The 17,906-nt window shown below is 33.9% G+C and overlaps 11 protein-coding genes across 11 annotated transcripts; 5 read left to right on the top strand and 6 right to left on the bottom strand. All coding sequences in view use genetic code 12, as the record gives it.

Annotated features, from left to right (window-relative positions):
* Nucleotides 1-2,593: 2,593 nt before the first annotated feature.
* CD36_23520 (C-14 sterol reductase, putative) lies at nucleotides 2,594-3,940 on the top strand (the record flags this gene model as incomplete). Its single annotated transcript, XM_002418781.1, has 1 exon — nucleotides 2,594-3,940. One exon carries the CDS (start codon nucleotides 2,594-2,596, stop codon nucleotides 3,938-3,940), a length of 1,347 nt encoding a protein of 448 aa, XP_002418826.1.
* A 132-nt stretch (nucleotides 3,941-4,072) lies between these two features.
* Nucleotides 4,073-4,936, bottom strand: CD36_23510 (conserved hypothetical protein; the record flags this gene model as incomplete). Its single annotated transcript, XM_002418780.1, has 1 exon — nucleotides 4,073-4,936. The coding sequence occupies one exon, from the start codon at nucleotides 4,934-4,936 to the stop codon at nucleotides 4,073-4,075; it is 864 nt and encodes a 287-aa protein (XP_002418825.1).
* A 357-nt stretch (nucleotides 4,937-5,293) lies between these two features.
* On the bottom strand, nucleotides 5,294-6,043 carry CD36_23500 (nucleolar protein, putative; the record flags this gene model as incomplete). The annotated part of the gene is made up of 1 exon (XM_002418779.1): nucleotides 5,294-6,043. The coding sequence occupies one exon, from the start codon at nucleotides 6,041-6,043 to the stop codon at nucleotides 5,294-5,296; it is 750 nt and encodes a 249-aa protein (XP_002418824.1).
* A 305-nt stretch (nucleotides 6,044-6,348) lies between these two features.
* Nucleotides 6,349-8,388, top strand: KAR3 (kinesin-like protein, putative; the record flags this gene model as incomplete). Its single annotated transcript, XM_002418778.1, has 1 exon — nucleotides 6,349-8,388. One exon carries the CDS (start codon nucleotides 6,349-6,351, stop codon nucleotides 8,386-8,388), a length of 2,040 nt encoding a protein of 679 aa, XP_002418823.1.
* A 44-nt stretch (nucleotides 8,389-8,432) lies between these two features.
* CD36_23480 (conserved hypothetical protein) lies at nucleotides 8,433-11,006 on the bottom strand (the record flags this gene model as incomplete). The annotated part of the gene is made up of 1 exon (XM_002418777.1): nucleotides 8,433-11,006. One exon carries the CDS (start codon nucleotides 11,004-11,006, stop codon nucleotides 8,433-8,435), a length of 2,574 nt encoding a protein of 857 aa, XP_002418822.1.
* A 484-nt stretch (nucleotides 11,007-11,490) lies between these two features.
* Nucleotides 11,491-12,723, bottom strand: CD36_23470 (Tafazzin homolog; the record flags this gene model as incomplete). The annotated part of the gene is made up of 1 exon (XM_002418776.1): nucleotides 11,491-12,723. One exon carries the CDS (start codon nucleotides 12,721-12,723, stop codon nucleotides 11,491-11,493), a length of 1,233 nt encoding a protein of 410 aa, XP_002418821.1.
* A 207-nt stretch (nucleotides 12,724-12,930) lies between these two features.
* Nucleotides 12,931-13,383, bottom strand: CD36_23460 (conserved hypothetical protein; the record flags this gene model as incomplete). Its single annotated transcript, XM_002418775.1, has 1 exon — nucleotides 12,931-13,383. One exon carries the CDS (start codon nucleotides 13,381-13,383, stop codon nucleotides 12,931-12,933), a length of 453 nt encoding a protein of 150 aa, XP_002418820.1.
* A 177-nt stretch (nucleotides 13,384-13,560) lies between these two features.
* On the top strand, nucleotides 13,561-14,064 carry CD36_23450 (conserved hypothetical protein; the record flags this gene model as incomplete). Its single annotated transcript, XM_002418774.1, has 1 exon — nucleotides 13,561-14,064. One exon carries the CDS (start codon nucleotides 13,561-13,563, stop codon nucleotides 14,062-14,064), a length of 504 nt encoding a protein of 167 aa, XP_002418819.1.
* Nucleotides 14,065-14,339: 275 nt separating this feature from the next.
* On the top strand, nucleotides 14,340-16,106 carry CD36_23440 (nucleolar protein involved in rRNA processing, putative; the record flags this gene model as incomplete). Its single annotated transcript, XM_002418773.1, has 1 exon — nucleotides 14,340-16,106. The coding sequence occupies one exon, from the start codon at nucleotides 14,340-14,342 to the stop codon at nucleotides 16,104-16,106; it is 1,767 nt and encodes a 588-aa protein (XP_002418818.1).
* A 210-nt stretch (nucleotides 16,107-16,316) lies between these two features.
* CD36_23430 (conserved hypothetical protein) lies at nucleotides 16,317-16,820 on the top strand (the record flags this gene model as incomplete). Its single annotated transcript, XM_002418772.1, has 1 exon — nucleotides 16,317-16,820. One exon carries the CDS (start codon nucleotides 16,317-16,319, stop codon nucleotides 16,818-16,820), a length of 504 nt encoding a protein of 167 aa, XP_002418817.1.
* Nucleotides 16,821-16,848: 28 nt separating this feature from the next.
* Nucleotides 16,849-17,904, bottom strand: CD36_23420 (RNA polymerase II mediator complex subunit, putative; the record flags this gene model as incomplete). The annotated part of the gene is made up of 1 exon (XM_002418771.1): nucleotides 16,849-17,904. The coding sequence occupies one exon, from the start codon at nucleotides 17,902-17,904 to the stop codon at nucleotides 16,849-16,851; it is 1,056 nt and encodes a 351-aa protein (XP_002418816.1).
* Between the last annotated feature and the right edge of the window lie 2 nt (nucleotides 17,905-17,906).

Genomic DNA, 17,906 nt, shown 5'->3' with positions numbered 1-17,906 from the left:
GCTGGTTCTACGAATTTATTTTTTTAATAAGAAAAAGAAGGCTTTTGTATAATAATTATAATTTTAGACATTAGTCAAACTGTAAATCTTTGGCCTCCTTATTTTGCTGTTCGATTTCTGCCGGTACAAGAGTAAATGAAATTTCCGGTCAACCAATACAAGCAGCTACTTGAAACAAGAGTGTGCTATCTATACTATTCCTCAAGGCCGATGTAATTGTAGTTCCATCTTCAACCTGGCTTTTTATTAAGAACATAAACAATAGAATGTGTTAAACTCTAAACAATCATAATTAACGCTAAAATTTACTGAAATTGAACAAAAATAGGATAAGGTTAACAAGCAAGGGGGAGAGTTAAGAAAATTACTTTACTTGAAAATTAGACGATGAAACTCAAAATTTTGTTGAAATTGTTTAGTGGTATGTTGAAACTGTGTGTATATATATATATATTTTTTTTTTTTCATTGTACCGTGCTTTGAGTGAAAGTTTATAGATTAATATTAACGCCAACGTTATCAAATTGTCACTTGCAATTAACTATTGATTACTGGTTGTAACATGAACTTCTCTACCACCCATTGCTTTGTATATTCTGAATTCTTCTGTTGGCTATTTTGATACGTTTTGCACCCCCTTTTAATTTGTATCTCACCTCATCTTTTTTTTTTTTAGTTGTGATTTGTTCAATCAATTTGGGCTGAATAATACGCAAAATTTGAAGAAAATAAACAAACGAAATCAGGCCTCATAATAAAAAAAAAAGCCACAATTCTAGACAACAGAAAATAAACAAGCTCTAAAACAATACGAACTGACATTTTGTCCATTTATGTAATGTGATTAGAAACACTCAAGAGCTTAAAGAACAATGAATGTTGAACTGGCGATACGTACATACAACCATAATGGCCTAGTAGGAAACATATAGGCGTAGAAAGAAGTAAGGTCTACACTTGCAAACTCAATGGCTGGTTGACGGTTGTAGGAGGAAAGAAAGGCAAAAAGATACTAGAAGTAATCTAACAATTGAAAAAAAAAAAAATATACATAATAAAACTACAAAAAGATCTGATTATTATTTAACAATCACAATACTGTAAACGCTAGATCGAAATCAGAGGCAGCATTCAATGATCATGTGGTGGATCTATACTAAGTAACAAATATTCACTCTTCTTCTTTGTTCTTCTTAAAATAGATAAGCGGTATTCTCTATTCTATTGTTATTTTTTTTTTTTTTTTTCACAATTTATCTACTTTAAGTTAATGTTACACCAAGACGTGTTGTCATGCAATCACGATGATTTGTAGTTATTCTTAGCATTGTTCTGTATGTAATTTAAAAATGTTGCCTGAGAATTTATGTGTTTTTGTGTAATCCAGTTTTTCATTACATTTCCTAATTCGGACAAAATAGATTTTCATTGTTTGCTGAACACCACCAAATTATATCAACCACAGTGACAATTTCAAAATTAAACGCAACACCAGTATACCACACCACAAACACTTCAATGTGATAATCGGTCAGTATTTACTGGTTTATTCACAAAAAGTCTGCGCCATACGAGACCACATTATTTCTTCTCCACAAGAAAACTGTTCCAGAACCGTATTATAATTTGGTTCAAAAGTTGTACTGAAAACATTATATCATGAAACCAAACTGGTAATCAGTAAAAGACTGTATAATTACATCACTAACTGCACGTATTGATAATGTACGAATAGCAACAATTTCACATTCGCAGTTAGCAATGTCTTAGCATCTACTATAGCACAGATAAAATGCCAATATAATGTTTCGATTCACATTTATAGGTCCCTCGCATAAGTAGGCTATTTGCTTCTCACAGCAAGAGTGGACAACTGGTCTTTAGTTCTGTTTGAATTCAATAACTCTTCAAAACTCTTTTGGTATGACAAAATTCTAAAAGTGACGACCCACTCCACATTCCATATATGACTATACTAACAGTTCTGTTTCCCTCTACTCCACGATATATAAATGAAGGTAAACCTGGTGCTTTTCATCAAAAGTCAATTGCCTTCTGGAAGAACGAAGAAAAGATTTTGATTGTATTTCCACTAAAAACAAGGATTGTAAGTTGTGCTTCCCATTTCAGCATTTGAACCCTCCACATCCAAAACGTAGATAGAGGAAAAGCACATGGAATCTTGTAATATAAACAAACCAAACCTAAAAAAATACAGACTAATTTTTCATATACTCATCACAATGTTTCTATGTACTATTAAATTCGCTAATTAGCTTACACTTGAACTTTTGAACATTTCAATTTATCACTCAATCATTACAGAATTAGAATTCAGATGTGGATTCAGGTTCAAGTACTTTAATTTTTTGTATCCGGGTTTGAAATCACCGCCATCGGCAACTTGTTCTTTCAACTTTTTATCCATCGTACCCTCCAAAAGAAAAACAACTCGTTATACGACCAGAGATCATTGTTGCGACTACTATAAAATTTGAAGAATACTAACAAAAAAAAAAAATAAGCGCAGAAACTGATCAAACAATATAAACTAATTACTTTTATTCCAATCAACTGACCAAAGCCATTTTCAATGAAATCATCAAAATTGAATCCAGTCACAACTCATAAAGAGTTCAATGGTATTTCTGGGGCATTAGGTATAACAATTGGATTGCCTTCACTCATTGTATTGTTTTATTTATTGTGCAACCAAACATATTCCATTCAAGGAATTAGTGTCGATTTCTCCAAAATAACAAATCAATTGCCAACTACTCAGGATGAATTATGGCAGCTAGTGTTCAATAAAACTTGTTGGTTGGCATATTTAGCTTGGTTTTTTATTTTGGTCATTTTGGATTATTTGTTGCCAGGCAAGTCATTAGATGGGGTGAAGTTAAGAGATGGCACTGTTTTAAATTATAAAATCAATGGCTTAAGCATGAGCTCTTTATTAATTGTTTTGCTATTGGCTCGGTTATTCCAACTGAACAAAGACAGCACTTCTGAATATTACTTGCCTGAATTGCAATTTATTTATGACAACCAATTACAATTGATCATTATTTGCTTTTTGTTTTCTTTTATGTTAGCCGTGTTTGTATATATAATTTCGTTTATCCCGTTAGCTAAGCCAAATGGAATTGGTACAAGAGAAAGAATTTTGAGTATCAATGGCAATACCGGCAATGCATTTTATGATTGGTTCATTGGTCGTGAATTGAACCCAAGGATAGGTAGTTGGGATATAAAGTTGTTTTGTGAGTTACGTCCTGGAATGTTATTATGGTTGTTGATAAATTTGAGCTGTTTGCATTATCAGTACCATAATTTGGGCTATGTAACAGATTCAATGGTTGTTGTGAATTTACTTCAAGCATTTTACATCTTCGATGGGGTGTTGAACGAAGAAGGTTGTTTGACAATGATTGATATCACCACCGACGGATTTGGTTTCATGTTGAGTTTTGGTGACTTGGCTTGGGTTCCATGGACTTATTCTTTACAGGCAAGATATTTGAGCATAAAAGGTAATGAAATCAATCTAGGATGGACGTTAAGTTTGTTAATCATTGGATTACAAGCATTAGGATTTTACATTTTCCGTTCAGCAAATAAACAAAAATCAGACTTTAGACAAGGTAAATTGCCACATTTGAAAAGCATCCAAACCAAAACTGGCTCAAAATTGTTGGTGGAAGGCTGGTGGGGATTATCTCAACACATTAATTATTTGGGCGATTGGTTGATTGGACTATCTTGGTGTTTGCCTACTGGTTTCCAAACTCCCTTGACTTACTTTTACGTCATTTACTTTGCTTCCTTGTTGATCCATCGTCAAATTAGAGATGAAATGAAATGCAGAGCAAAATACGGCGAAGACTGGCAAAAATACGAAAAACTAGTTCCTTATAAAATAATTCCTTACGTATATTAAAAAAAAACAAAACCAGGAAGCGTATACTTTTCTTGTTCCAAATGGTTGATTAGTATACATTCTTCCTTCTGTCTATAGAGGTGAATAGAAGAACAATTCAAATCCAGAAACTAAAAGTAACTCCCTTTTTCTTTATTCATTTTTTTTATCAAAATCAATTTGTTTCTCAAACGAGGCATACGTGATTTCTAAGCTAGAAAGCCAGCTTAAAGCATTGTACAAAATAACCAATAAGAATCCTGAAATAATGATTCCCGACCAAATACCCGATGTGAAAAATTGATATTTTGTAAACAAATTGTCATGTTTAACTACTGTACCATTTTTATTTTGTTTATCTGTATCAAAAATATTGACTGGTTCTGATTCTTCTGAAGCTAAGGATTCAGCAACTTCAAAATCATGCTCAATTTCTTGTTCGATTTCGGCATCATTTTCATCGTCACTTTGTTTATCTCTTTTGCCACTAATAACAATATCTTCATCATTGTATAAGTTGTACACTTTTTCCTTAATAGCCTTTAACGAATGACCACTGGTGAATTTAGGCAATACTTGAATAATAAACATTTCATTCTTGTTTTCTTTATGATTTTCGTATATCTCTTTCAATGAGCCAGTTTTTAAAACACTATATTGAACAGTACCAAGTTCTTCGTCCTCACATTTACCATCAAAATCGTAACTGACTTCGCTTTTTTCATGATATAATACATTTGGATAGCCCCCCTTGTTTACCAACCAAGAATACTGAGATTCAATATTTAAATCTTCGATTTGATAAATAAACGTCTTGCTGTTTTTAGTACGGCAACTTTTATTAATAATGTCATTGACTTTTGATTTAATATCATCGAATTTAGTGATATATTTATGGTTGCTTTCAAGGGCATCCTGGTTGTTAGAATGAATGATAATTGGTGCAGTATCAGAAAATGCAAAGGCGGATGGAACTACTAATCCCAAACACACTAAAAAATTAGACAATAAAACCATTGCTGCCTCTAGTATTCCATATACAACTATACTAATGATGTGTATGGCGTTGGTGTTTGCTTAATAGCAGTTAACTAAGAGAGTTTTTTTTTTTTTTTTGTTACCTCGTTGTTCGCCCAGTGGTTGAAGTTTGGTCAGAATTTCAGAAAATAATTTGTTGATAGTTTATATACAGGAAAATAGAAAATTTACTACGGTTCAAAAGATTCATCATAATTTGTTGAAGTAGGGCCATGACAATGGCATTTTGCGTCTAAAAGTGTCTGTGATTTTTAGACAGTCCTAGAAAAAAACAATCTTGTAACGTTTAGTTTGCTGGATTCCTATAATATCTATACAACAAATCAATAATCTATACTATTCATTACCTGCAGCTGCAATTAGATCCAAAAATTTGTTTTTAGACACTTCATTCATTATTTCTTCCTTTTTGGTTTGTCCCAATTTCTCCTTACTGACTTCTTGATTAGTTTTGATTTGCGTGGATAACACTGCATTAAACAATTTGACAACACCACGTTGAGCAACTTTTTTCAATGCCTTTTCCTTTTCAATTACTTCACGGACTTTCTCCGGTTCACTACCAGATGGCAACAAGTTTTTAATCCTGGCATTGTCATGTAATACTTTCTTTTCTTGTAACAAAGCTCTTTTGGCCTTCATTTCCAATTTATCCAGTTCTAATTTCTTTAAAGTGACCTTATTTCGAGCCAAAATTGGATCTTTCCTATCATATGCTTTTAGTTTTGAATTGACAATAGAGTTCAAGGCATCGGCAAATGATTCAGATCCATCTTCGGTAGATTTTGTTTTTCTTTTCTTTAGTTTAGGAAAATTGTCTTCTTCATTTTCATCATCACTTTCGTCTTCGCCTTCAGATGATGAAACATCTGCAATATTAACTTCATCATCAGATCCTATTTCTTGGTCTAAATCATCATTGTCTACTTCTTCCAACTCAGAGGCACTGCTATCCTCACTTTCCGCTTCTTGACTAGATGAATTGGATTGTTCTTGCTCTTCCAGCTCTATCACCACTTTAACTGTCTTCTTTCTCTGAGTATTAGGATTACTATTCAGTTTCTTATTCTTACTAGCAGAAGCCATTGTTATTGTTTAGTTGATTTAATGGTACAAGTTATAGACGAGTGGGTTGTCTAATGGGGCGGCCTCTAAAAAACTTGCACATCTCATCGAGATTTTTTAAAAGAAAAACCAAATCTTCTTTCACATAATGAAATCTACAAAGCTAGTCACGTGAATGTATTTTTTGTTTTTGTTTTTGTTTTGAGGAGTTTTTTTTTTTTTTTTTGTTTACAATAGAGTTTTTTTAAAGAGTTGCCAGACAGTTTTCCTACAATTTTGAAACTATATCCCAATACCCAAAACAAATAGTCAACTGTACACAAGCAATGAGTAGCGAAAATACTAAACATAAGTTTTTGAATGTGTCACACCCACCAAATCTTTCAGGTGTAAGTTCTTCATCAAATAGTTTGAGACGTCCTTTGAATGACAATACTGTGAATGCTAGTAATAAAATGAGGAAAACTACAAGCAAAATCCCAATAGCTAGAGACAGTGTGCCCACTTTGACTATTTCAGAGCCAAATAGGTTTAGACAACTAGTCAATGAGAAGAAAATAGATTTAGAGCAATTGAAAATCAATGCTACAACTTTAAGGAATGAATTGGAAAAACAAACATATGAGAATTTCACTATTCAGTCTAATTATCAAAATCTAGAGAGGATTTTAAATGATTTGAATTTAAAAATCGGTGAGCTAAACAGTTATAAGCAAAGTTCATTGGATGCATTAATCAAGAATTTTGAATTAAATAATCATCAGCTAAAATTGAACCACCAAGAGAAATTGAATAATCTAAAAGAGGACATAACTAAGCAGGTCGATAAGATTCTAACAGAAAAACAACACAGGTATGAAGTCGAGATTTCAAATCTAAACAAAGAAATCGAGAAAATTAAACTGGACACAAAGGGCTGTGAAAGTGACTTGAATAGAAAATTGATCCAATTGAAAGAAGACCAGCATAAACAAGAATTAATGATGATTGGTCAAGTTAACGACGATATAGACAATATGAAAAGAGAAATTGAAAATATCAACAGTCTACTAGACTCTAAATCGAAACAAATTGAGTTTATGGAATCTGTTGAAATTAAAACTGCCGCCAACAAACTAGACAAATTTACATCGTTATTAGACCAATTGACATCGAAAAACAAAAGCAAACAAGAGGAAATACTGGCATTAGAGAAGAAAGTGGCAACAACGAAGGAATCAGTGAATGCGATACTCGAAAAGTCAACAGATAGAACGTCTAAAGTACATCGATTGCAATTTGAAGTTGGTCGAATGAAAACTGAGTTGGTTGATCAGGAAACCAAAAGAAGAAAGCTACATGCTCAACTACAAGACTTAAAAGGAAATATCCGAGTGTTCTGTCGTATACGAAATGTATCGTCTTCTTCAGAAGATGTTATTCAATATGAAGCCCCACAGGACATTAATGATGAATCTAAACAAGAGTTAGTTATCACTCGTAGTATCAACAATAGTTCTTCCAATTATAGGTTTCTGTTTGACAAGATTTTTGAACAAGAACAATCTAACGATCTAGTGTTTGAGGAGTTGTCACAGTTGATTCAATGTTCTTTGGATGGGACTAATGTGTGTGTTTTCGCTTATGGCCAAACAGGTTCTGGTAAGACATTTACAATGTCACACCCCATCAATGGGATGATTCCCTTGTCATTAATGAAAATATTCAATGACATAGAAGATTTGAAAGAGCAAGGCTGGTCATACACAGTGCGCGGGAAATTTATTGAAATCTATAACGAGGCGATAGTTGATCTTTTGAACCCTAAAGTCGATCCCGACACAAAGCACGAAATAAAGCACGACGACATTGCCGGTAAAACCACAGTCACAAATGTCTCCACAATTGACATCAAATCTCCAGAGCAAGCTATTACTATATTGAACCAAGCCAATAAGAAACGAAGCACAGCAGCAACTAAATCCAACGATCATTCATCTAGATCACATTCAATTTTTATTATTGACTTACAAGGTTATAATCGTTTAACCAAAGACTCAAGTTACGGAACTTTGAATTTGATAGATCTTGCAGGATCAGAAAGGCTAAACAACTCACGTGCAGAAGGAGATAGACTCAAGGAAACTCAAGCAATTAATAAATCCTTATCATGCCTTGGCGATGTTATTCATTCATTGAACCTCAGGGATGGGTCGCATGTCCCGTATAGAAATAGCAAGTTGACATACCTATTGAAACACAGTATTGGTGGCAATTCCAAAACTTTGATGTTTGTGAACATATCACCGCTTACCAAAGATTTAAACGAAACGATAAACTCTTTGAGGTTTGCAACCAAGGTGAACAATACTAGAATCAATAAATAAGTACTATGTTAATAGTTTAAGTACATGGGCTTATATACAAGAATCTATTTAAATATTGGTTCGGATATATGTTTTGGATCACTACTTGATCCCGCAACAAGAAAGTTTTCATTCGGTTTATATCCCGAGGCGTCAATTAGTTTTCCTGATTCCACAGCTTGTTGCCAAATTTCTGGATGATTTGATTGAGCCCAGGTTTTCAACTTTTCTTGACCCTCAATTTGATAGCAGAAATTATGCATACTGGTGAGCAAGTCACTCGTCAATTCTAGCTCATAATCCTGAATCGAGTCTGCTATCTCAATTGATTTTTCAATGCACCCATGATACGAATAAGCAATCAAGTACTGCTTGAACATTTGATAATCTGGGACCAATCCAAACATTGAGAGATTATCCCAAAATTTCTTAACATAAATCAAGTCATTATACGTATATGCTTTAATCATTATCGTTGCGCTTGTTTCATCAACTCCACCCGATTCCTTAGGTTCCAAGCTCATTGACAAGAAAAGGTCTCGTACTTTACCAACCTCTTGCAAGTTGCAGTAAGCATTCATAATACTATGCTGTAGTTCCTTGTCTTGCTTTGCTAGATTGAGGTCCATTTTCAATAATTCATGAACTTCAATCACCCCATCTTCGTACAATTTGTCACCAAATTCGTTGATCAAATATAGGTACATTTCACGTGTAGGAGGCTTGTGTTTGTGTTCACCATGTAACTGTGACATTTCAATGACTTTTTTAAATATTCTCAATGCACCGTTCCATCTTTCATTTTCACAAAAAAATTTCATTGTGGGTAATATCCGATCATGTGGAATAAAAAAATAATTGTAACAATGTGTGTACAAATACCAGTTATTCACCATACGTTTATCTTTGGTATTTGTTATACAGTACTCATGAATGGTATCAAACAACTGATAATATTTATACCCAAAAGGCTGTTCCATAGGTAACTTAATTGGCAGGTCCTTAGGAATTTTAGGCAACTCTCTATTCATTAATTCAATTATATCACCTGTCATATCTTCTTGTAGAATTTTTGGAACAATTGCGTTTATTGTATCAATATTTATTTCCTTTTGTAACTGAGCTTTAACGTTTTGAAATAAAGGAAACGCTTCCTTCATGGGTAGATTATTGACCAAGCATTGTATTAAATTGTTCAACGTGAGTACAATGGATGGATCATGTGTATATTCTGACCATTGTGTAACATTGCTGATGCTTCGGTTGTACAACTTCAAGGCCAGCTCGTGATCATTGTTTGAAATTGCTTTATCAATTCTATATTTATATGAGTAGACGGATTGCTCAACGGCCAATCCCGAAATTATCTTGTCAAGAATAGAAGCAGTTGGAGGTATGTCCGATGTCATTAATGCCTGTATTACCTTTTCACAAACTAGGTCTGTATCCAAATTTTGTGGTGTTTTATTGATTATTTGACCCAACAATTCTTGTTCAGGCAAATTTGAATGAGCCAAACAGTAAATCTCCAGTTGAAACCTTACATATGGGGAAAATTTTACATCGTCTGCAATAACAAAATTTGAAACTTCTTTAGCCAAAGCCTTACTGGGATAGCTCCAACCCGAGAATAGTATTATTTCAAGCAAGGATTCGTCATCTAGATTTTGTCTAAAAATGAAGCTTTTTACCGGTTCTACTTTATCTTGCACATAATTTAAAATTTTGTCCCCATTCCTGGCCGATGCCTCGCATCTATTAGCCGACAAGATTTCCCAGTTTAATTTAAACAATTTTATTACAGATTCAACGGCAATATCTTTAAAATCCACTTTTTCAATCAAATTATTCAACAACATTTGAATTCTGTCCAAATTATACTCCAAATTAGTGTAGCAATGAACCTCAGGAATATTATCTTCAAAAAGGAGCTGAATGTATTCGTCTAAATATGTAATCAAACTATCATGTATTTCATTCAACATAATTAGTTCCTCGAATGTCTTCAAATTGAATTTACCAGTTTCTTTCAAATGGAATAAATATTCTTCAATGAAATCGTTATATTGAACTTTTGTTTGCAAGCTTTTCAAGATGACACTCAAATCTGCCACGTTTTTGTCTTGTGTGTAGTCAATCAATTGGATTACCGTTGCAGTTGGTAATTTATCTATATTTGAAAGCAACGATTTAACGACTGAATTTGCAAAAGTAGAACCGCTCTCTATTATCTCATTGAAATACTTGCTAAATACTAATATTGAGATTTCTAATGGGATCTGTTTCTTAAGTCCATTGTTCACCACTAATTCCAACACTTCCATAACTTCACTTTTTTCCTGTACTCCATCTAATGACAATAATGAAATCATTTTTCTTTGTAGAATCTTACTTTTGATATTATTAGGCATTTTATCGGCGTCTGCAGATAAATACGTGGCTATCTCATTGTAAATAAGTTGAATCTTGGGATCCTTATAAGGTTTAGGTTCCTCTATAATGTGGTTTTTATTTGATGACCTGAGATCCTTTTTCAAAAAGTGTTTAGCACCAAGACTTGATCTCGTGCTTATCATTCTTGTAACCGGGAGGACCCGATATCGTAGTACGGGTCCAATTAGTACTGGTCTCGGTATCATATCTATGTTGATGACTTTTGAAAGCGAAGAAGTTAGATGAATTGATAGGATTTGTGTTTGTATAAAAAAAAAAAAAAAAAAGAATATTCAAATTTTTCACATTTGAGTTTTTGACTTAATACCAAATTACTTCCAATTTATAGTTCAGAGAAAGCTTGTTAAACAAAGAGCTCAAAGCACAATATTGTCATTATTTATATATGCTCCAGTGTTTAAAACTCCACGGCATACGCATACCATCTATCATCTAACAAGAGCAAACGAATATACAATAGCAGTGTATGCTTAGATCGAACTCTTTTCTAATTATCAAATGAATAGAAAATAAATAAATTTAGTATATACAAGGAAGAATACAAGCACGACAGAAGTACTTCTAGCACTTTCTATAAACCTTCTTATAATGTGCTGGCATTCTCAACTTTTGTTTTACTATCTATGAAGTGGTATTACAACAATAGGCAGATAGTTTGCCTTTTTGGAATTAGTTTTCTGCTTCTTCACTGGGATCATATTCTGGCAAGTGCGATTGGAGTCTCTTTATAGCCCAGTTTTTACCTACAAACTTGACACTCGGGTCACTCAATCCTTCTGTGCTGGTAAACAACTTCCAGAAATTTGGGTCTTTAAATCTTTTATCTTCAGGGTTAAACATACCGATTTCATTCCTTATTTCCAACACCTTCTCTCTAAGGTAACCGGCTAAATCCGATCTTAGCCTTTGAGCTTTTGTGCCAGTCTTGAGTTCTTCAGAAAGATCAGCTGGATTAGACTTGTCTACATATTTTGAGACTAGCAATCTCCATTGCTCACGGTAGTTTTCCAAAACATCATCTCTAATTGGGTCTCCAACGCAAACGTGTATCTCAGCACCAAAATTTGCTGGTAGCCATCTTTTCAACCCTTCTTCGGCTGAATCCTCGGGAGCCACTTTTTCAAATCCGAATGAAAATAATGGTACCACTATAGGAGTTCGAGTGCTTTCCAATATTAATCGGGATACTCCCCATTTGAAATACCTCATAGAGTTGTTATGTGGCTCTTGTAGTTGTAACACAAACCCCTCTGGAAACACATGAAACCAAGACGTTTTGGTTCTGATGAATGGGTTTTTGCTCATTAATACATTTGTTGACTCTGGGGCAGGCTTGATGAATTTGACTAATTCTTTGTTTTTGCAATCAGTTATATTATTCACGGTTTGCAAAACAACGGCTTTCTGCTCATCTTTCACCCCCGGTGTAAATTCAAGATCTAATGTATCGTCAGGACTCAAAATTCTGATTGCTGCGTCCAATGAGCCTTGAAATGGGCCCTCACCAAATCTTTTTGTTCCTAGAATTTTCCCCAAGTTGAAAAACCATGACTGGAAAACGTTGCTGAAACATATATTGTGGGCACCAAATCCCCACCGAATAGTGTCGATATCCAAGTGATATCTCCAAGGTAACGACGCATAAAATGCAGGGTCGTCAACCACTGACATATGGTTCATCACAGTAAGTAAGCCTCTGTTCTCGTCACGTGCTCTCTGTAGAGCATTGTCTAACTTTTCAATGTTATGCAAAACGGGTTTGTAGAATGTATTCAAAATTATCTTTGATCCAGTTATCATGAACAAACAAGTTGCATGGGATGCTAGGTTCCAAAACGGGTTAGTTCTAGGATAATCATTGAGAAACTCATCTCCCCTTTTCAAAACATCCTCGAAAGACATGGCAGAGGAAAACTTAATCGTTTTTTTTGAATGCCTATTCCGAAAAAGGACCTTAATAATTTTTATTTTTCAATGTCAAATTTTTTTCTTTTCTTTGTGACTTGAAAGTCCTCATGTTTATTTGTTGAGAATAATTTTTTGTTGTGAGCATCAAAGGCGCTTGAAGCTTAGAACTTCAATGATCTAAACGTGGGGTCTCCACGTGACTCAAACAATAAGGTTGTCATACATCAAACGTGTATCAGGGTTAGAGTCGTTTTCAAGACTGGCCAAGAATTCATTTTCCATAAAGAAATCAAAGTTTTCAATCGAGATACATCTCTTTGTTGAATCTCCAAAATCTCCAAAATCATTGAATTTAATGTCAATTGAGCTTTCACAATCTAAGTCGAATCTCTCATAAAGTCGAGGAACCAATTCATTGAGCTTTGGCATAGTGTTGTATACTTGATAGCTAATGGCAATTTCTTGTAAATTCGTTTTCAATTCCATTTTAAATCTCATGATCAAGCATACTTCGTGGAGATCCAAGCCTTGCTTGTGCAAAGAGTTTGATAATTCTGATAACTTTGCAATATAATTTGGGTTTGTCATATCTTCATAACAGACAACTGTCAGATACTTTTCGGACAGTATAGAAGTATCGTTGATTATTCTCATCAATTGGATATGTTGGTTGCAAAAGTATACAAAAAAAAAAAAAAAAAAAAAAAAAAGAACAAAATCAAGAGGAAAGAAATAATCGGTGCTAGTATTTAGCTTTTTATTTCTCTTGACACAATGAAACTTTTTTTTTAGGAATGTTCAGATTAAACAGTTAATATAGAATCTACATTGATGCCCATACAAGTATTTGACTTTAGTACTGAAGCTCCTTTCCGTGTGAACAACACTGCCTTAACTTACTTAATTGTTCATTCAAACTTAAAACTTACTCGGAATCATATTTACAAGATTCTTGGATTGTACCCTAAAAATCCATTCCATATTGAACTATATAAATCATTGATCCGATTAATTAACTCAGTTGTACACACATTATTCGACACCATCAGAACTTGTTCACTATCACAATATCCTTTGACAAACATACAATACATAAGCTTTATGATTGCAGATGAGTATCGAGAAATATTCTACGTTCCTATTATAAAAAGAGTTGAATTGGACATAAATAACGGAGTTTCAGTATTGGTGGATAAGTGGTCCACTGAAACAGTCCCCGTAACTGTTAACCGGTCAAAATACAATGAAATGTGGATTATCACGTACTTATTAAAGACAGAATTTGAAAAAGCAATTCAACAAGAAAAAGAAAAATCAACAAACATCAAAAGCTAGGCTCCAATTTTCACATACTACCGATTATAACGAAGTATATCATTTCTAGACATAGCTGAATAGACAGTTCATTCTTGTTTTATTTGGTTGGTGATTTTGCAATTTGTCATCCAGAACACTACTCTTCCCTTTCTTTTTTTTTTTTTTTTTTTTTGACTGTAAAGTGCGATGAGCGTTTTGTTTTCCCGATGAGACAGCCTACAAAAAAAAAATCTAAATTTTTCAAATTTTACAAACATCACTTTATCAAAACTCCATCAGCCTAAGAACATATAATGGCCAGAATAAAGAAAAGGGGCACTACAGGGAATGCCAAAAACTTTATTACAAGAACTCAAGCAATTAAGAAATTGCAGATTTCTTTGGCTGATTTCCGTCGTCTCTGTATATTCAAGGGGATTTATCCAAGAGAACCAAGAAACAAGAAGAAAGCCAACAAGGGATCTACTGCTCCTGTTACCTTTTATTATTCAAAGGATATTCAGTACCTTTTGCATGAACCTGTTTTAGATAAATTCAGACAGCACAAGACGTTTGCCAAAAAATTACAAAAGGCTTTGGGAAGAGGAGAAGTAAGTGATGCCTACAAATTGGATCAACACAGACCCAAGTATACTTTGAACCATATTATCAAAGAAAGGTATCCTACATTTGCAGACGCATTGCGTGACTTAGATGATCCATTAAATATGTTGTTTCTTTTTGCTAACATGCCAGCAACAGATAAGGTTTCTGCAAAAGTTGTTTCTGAAGCTGAAAAGTTGTGTAATCAATGGTTGGCTTACGTTGCTAAAGAAAGGTGTTTGAAGAAAGTTTTTGTGTCCATCAAAGGTGTTTATTACCAAGCCACTGTAAAGGGGCAAGAAATAAGATGGTTGATTCCATACAAGTTTCCTACAAATATTCCGACCGACGTTGACTTTAGAATTATGTTGACATTTTTAGAGTTTTATTCTACTTTGGTACATTTTGTGTTATACAAACTCTACAATGAAGCTGGATTGGTATATCCTCCAATAATTGAAAAATCAGTTGGATTAAGTGGATACGTTTTACAAGCTAAAGATGCCCCCTTGAAGAAGAAAGAAGAAAAGAATGACGAAGAAGGAAAGAATTTATCAAAGATAGAATTGAACAAGGCCATAAAAGCAGACGAAGAACAACAAGAAAGCGATGAACAAGACAACAACAATGGAGAATCAGTAGAGGATGTTGAATTGGACGAATTCAAATCGACTAAGGAGGATTCGTTATTACAACCTTCAAAGTATGCATCTCTGACAGCCGAGTTATTTTCCAAGTTTATTTTTTATATCGGCAGAGAAGTTCCCTTAGACATTTTAGAGTTTTGCATATTATCCTGTGGAGGTAAAATAATTTCGGAAATCGCAATTGATGACTTGAAGATCAATGATCCTGAGGCATATAAGAAATTGGATTTCTCAAATATAACTCATCAAATCATTGACAGACCCAAGATTTTGCAAAAAGTGCCCGGAAGAACCTATGTACAACCACAGTGGGTTTTTGATTCTATTAACAAACAAGAATTGATTAATGTTAATGAATATGCTGCTGGTGAAACATTACCACCTCATTTATCCCCATGGGGTGATGCTGGTGGTTACGATCCAAACAAGGAAGTAGAAAAGGAAGGTGGTGAAGCTGAAGAAGACACCGATGAGGAAGAAGAGGAAGAAGTTGAAATTGAAGACGGCGATGAGGACCAAGAAGATGAAGATGAGGAAGAAGACGAGGACCTCAAGGCACAAAAGGAATTGGAATTAGAAGCTGCTGGTGTCAAATTCTCAGAAATAAATGAAGAAGATAAAAAGAGCCATTCAAAGAAATCTAAGGGAACTTCCAAAAAGGAAGTTGATGAAGAAAAAGAATTGAAGAAAATCATGATGTCTAACAAACAAAAGAAATTGTTCAAGAAGATGCAATATGGTATTGAGAAGAAAGAAACTAGAGAAAAAGAATTGACCAAAAAGAAGAAGCAATTGAACAAAAAGAAAGAACAATTGAAAAAATTAAATTAATAGGAAATGTAAATCGCAGTTTATATTAAAGTGTAGAAACTCTGGTAATGTATTTGATTATAATTTCATGTTTTGGCACTATAGTTTGTCCGATGACTTGAGAATATATGTCTGGAGAAAATAGTTAAAAACCAACAACGAAAAAAAAAAAAGTCAACTTTAATCGACGTAAATCAAGATCTGTCAATAATCAGCAATTGTCTATAAAACATGAAAGCCATACTAAGATCGTCAACAAGAAACCTAATTACAAGCTCGAGAGTTTTTAAGAATTTAAGAACAAGTGAAGAAATCCGAAGTTTTTTAGCAGAGTCCACTTGGTCAATAAGTGAATTGTTACAACCGCCTACTGGATCATCTCAAACAGAGGTATCGCCAGAGATTGTGAAAAAGATGTTAAAGCTATCTGGGTTGAACGATTTGAAGCACGACAAAAGTGTAACGAAAGCTTTAAACTTACAGATGATGTTAATAAACCATTTGTATGACAATGAGCAGGATACTGTTACTCCTTCTCGCGAAAGAAATGATAACAACGGCATATTTCGATTACTAGCCAGTGATCATTTACCACAACAACCTTGGGATCTAGATGATTTATTGAAACAGATTAATGAGTTAAAACCAGATCCAAGTAAAGGAGAGGTGGACTTTACTATTAGTGATTTACAACGTGATTCGTTTGTAATAAAAAAAGAGAAGAATGTCAAATAGATGAAATCTAAATGAAGGTTGTATATTACTATTGCTTGATCCTGCTGTCCATGAACATTCGATCTGGTATCTCTAATACAAACAAATTTTTGAGAAATTCTTGCAATTTGATTAGTTCTTTGACACCCAAGTTAATTGAGTCAATCTCGGTAGATTTGTTAATATTAATGTATGCTTTAATTTGAAACTGGTTTGAATCATCTAATAACTTCAATTTTATTCCCTCATTTGAATCGGCTTGGTTACTCTCGTCTCTGATAAATATTTTGTAAATCTCTATAATTATGTCACCATAGAAAAATCGAACCCCTTTCTGCCAATATTGGTTTACCACCTCATATCCCAAATCAGAAAGAAACATTAAGAATGAATCTTTTCTAGCTGTCCTTTGTGACACTCTGCTTGATAATGGCTGCACAAGGGTCTGTGTTTCAGTGTTTGGTGCATCAATCTCCATAATATCAGAATCATTTTCATCATGCTTAGTCTTTTCTTCTTCTGCATTTTTCATTATCCCTTCACCGGTCACCTCCAAAAGTTTGTCATCGCCCTCTTGTTTTGATTCATCTGTTTTGTTTCCATCTTTCTTATCATTGTTTGTGTCTATATCCATTGGATCATCTTTCTCAAGTTTAATTTCAACCGCAGTATGGGTGTGCACTAATGTGCTTTCATATATTTGCTGTTGACAGCATCCCTGGTTCTTACCAGCTACAGGAATATCACTTATTTGCAATGTCCAAACCCTTTCAACGTTGTCTTCTTCGCAAAACAATTTTCTCACTATAATGTTTGATTCTTTATTTATAAACGGTTCCAGAATATCAAATTCCTTTTCAATTTTCCCATTATCTCCCCGTTTATCCGAGTTCCATGTGGTTACACATCTCATATAATATTGTTCGATTTGATTCACTTTCCCAGGTTCAAACTTGGGTTTGAATGCATACGACGGCTTTGCAAGTAATGTGTATGTTGAGATTGATTCAGGCAGAATTAACCCGGTCAAAGCTTGTAGTGTAGAAATTGTTTGCAAATACTTATTATGTGGAATTGAAGAAACCAAGGATAGTTGATGAACCATGA

This window comes from Candida dubliniensis, chromosome 2, assembly GCF_000026945.1.
Source record: "Candida dubliniensis CD36 chromosome 2, complete sequence".
NCBI classification, from domain to species: domain Eukaryota; kingdom Fungi; phylum Ascomycota; class Pichiomycetes; order Serinales; family Debaryomycetaceae; genus Candida; species Candida dubliniensis.
This window is presented reverse-complemented; position numbering and strand designations above follow the sequence as displayed.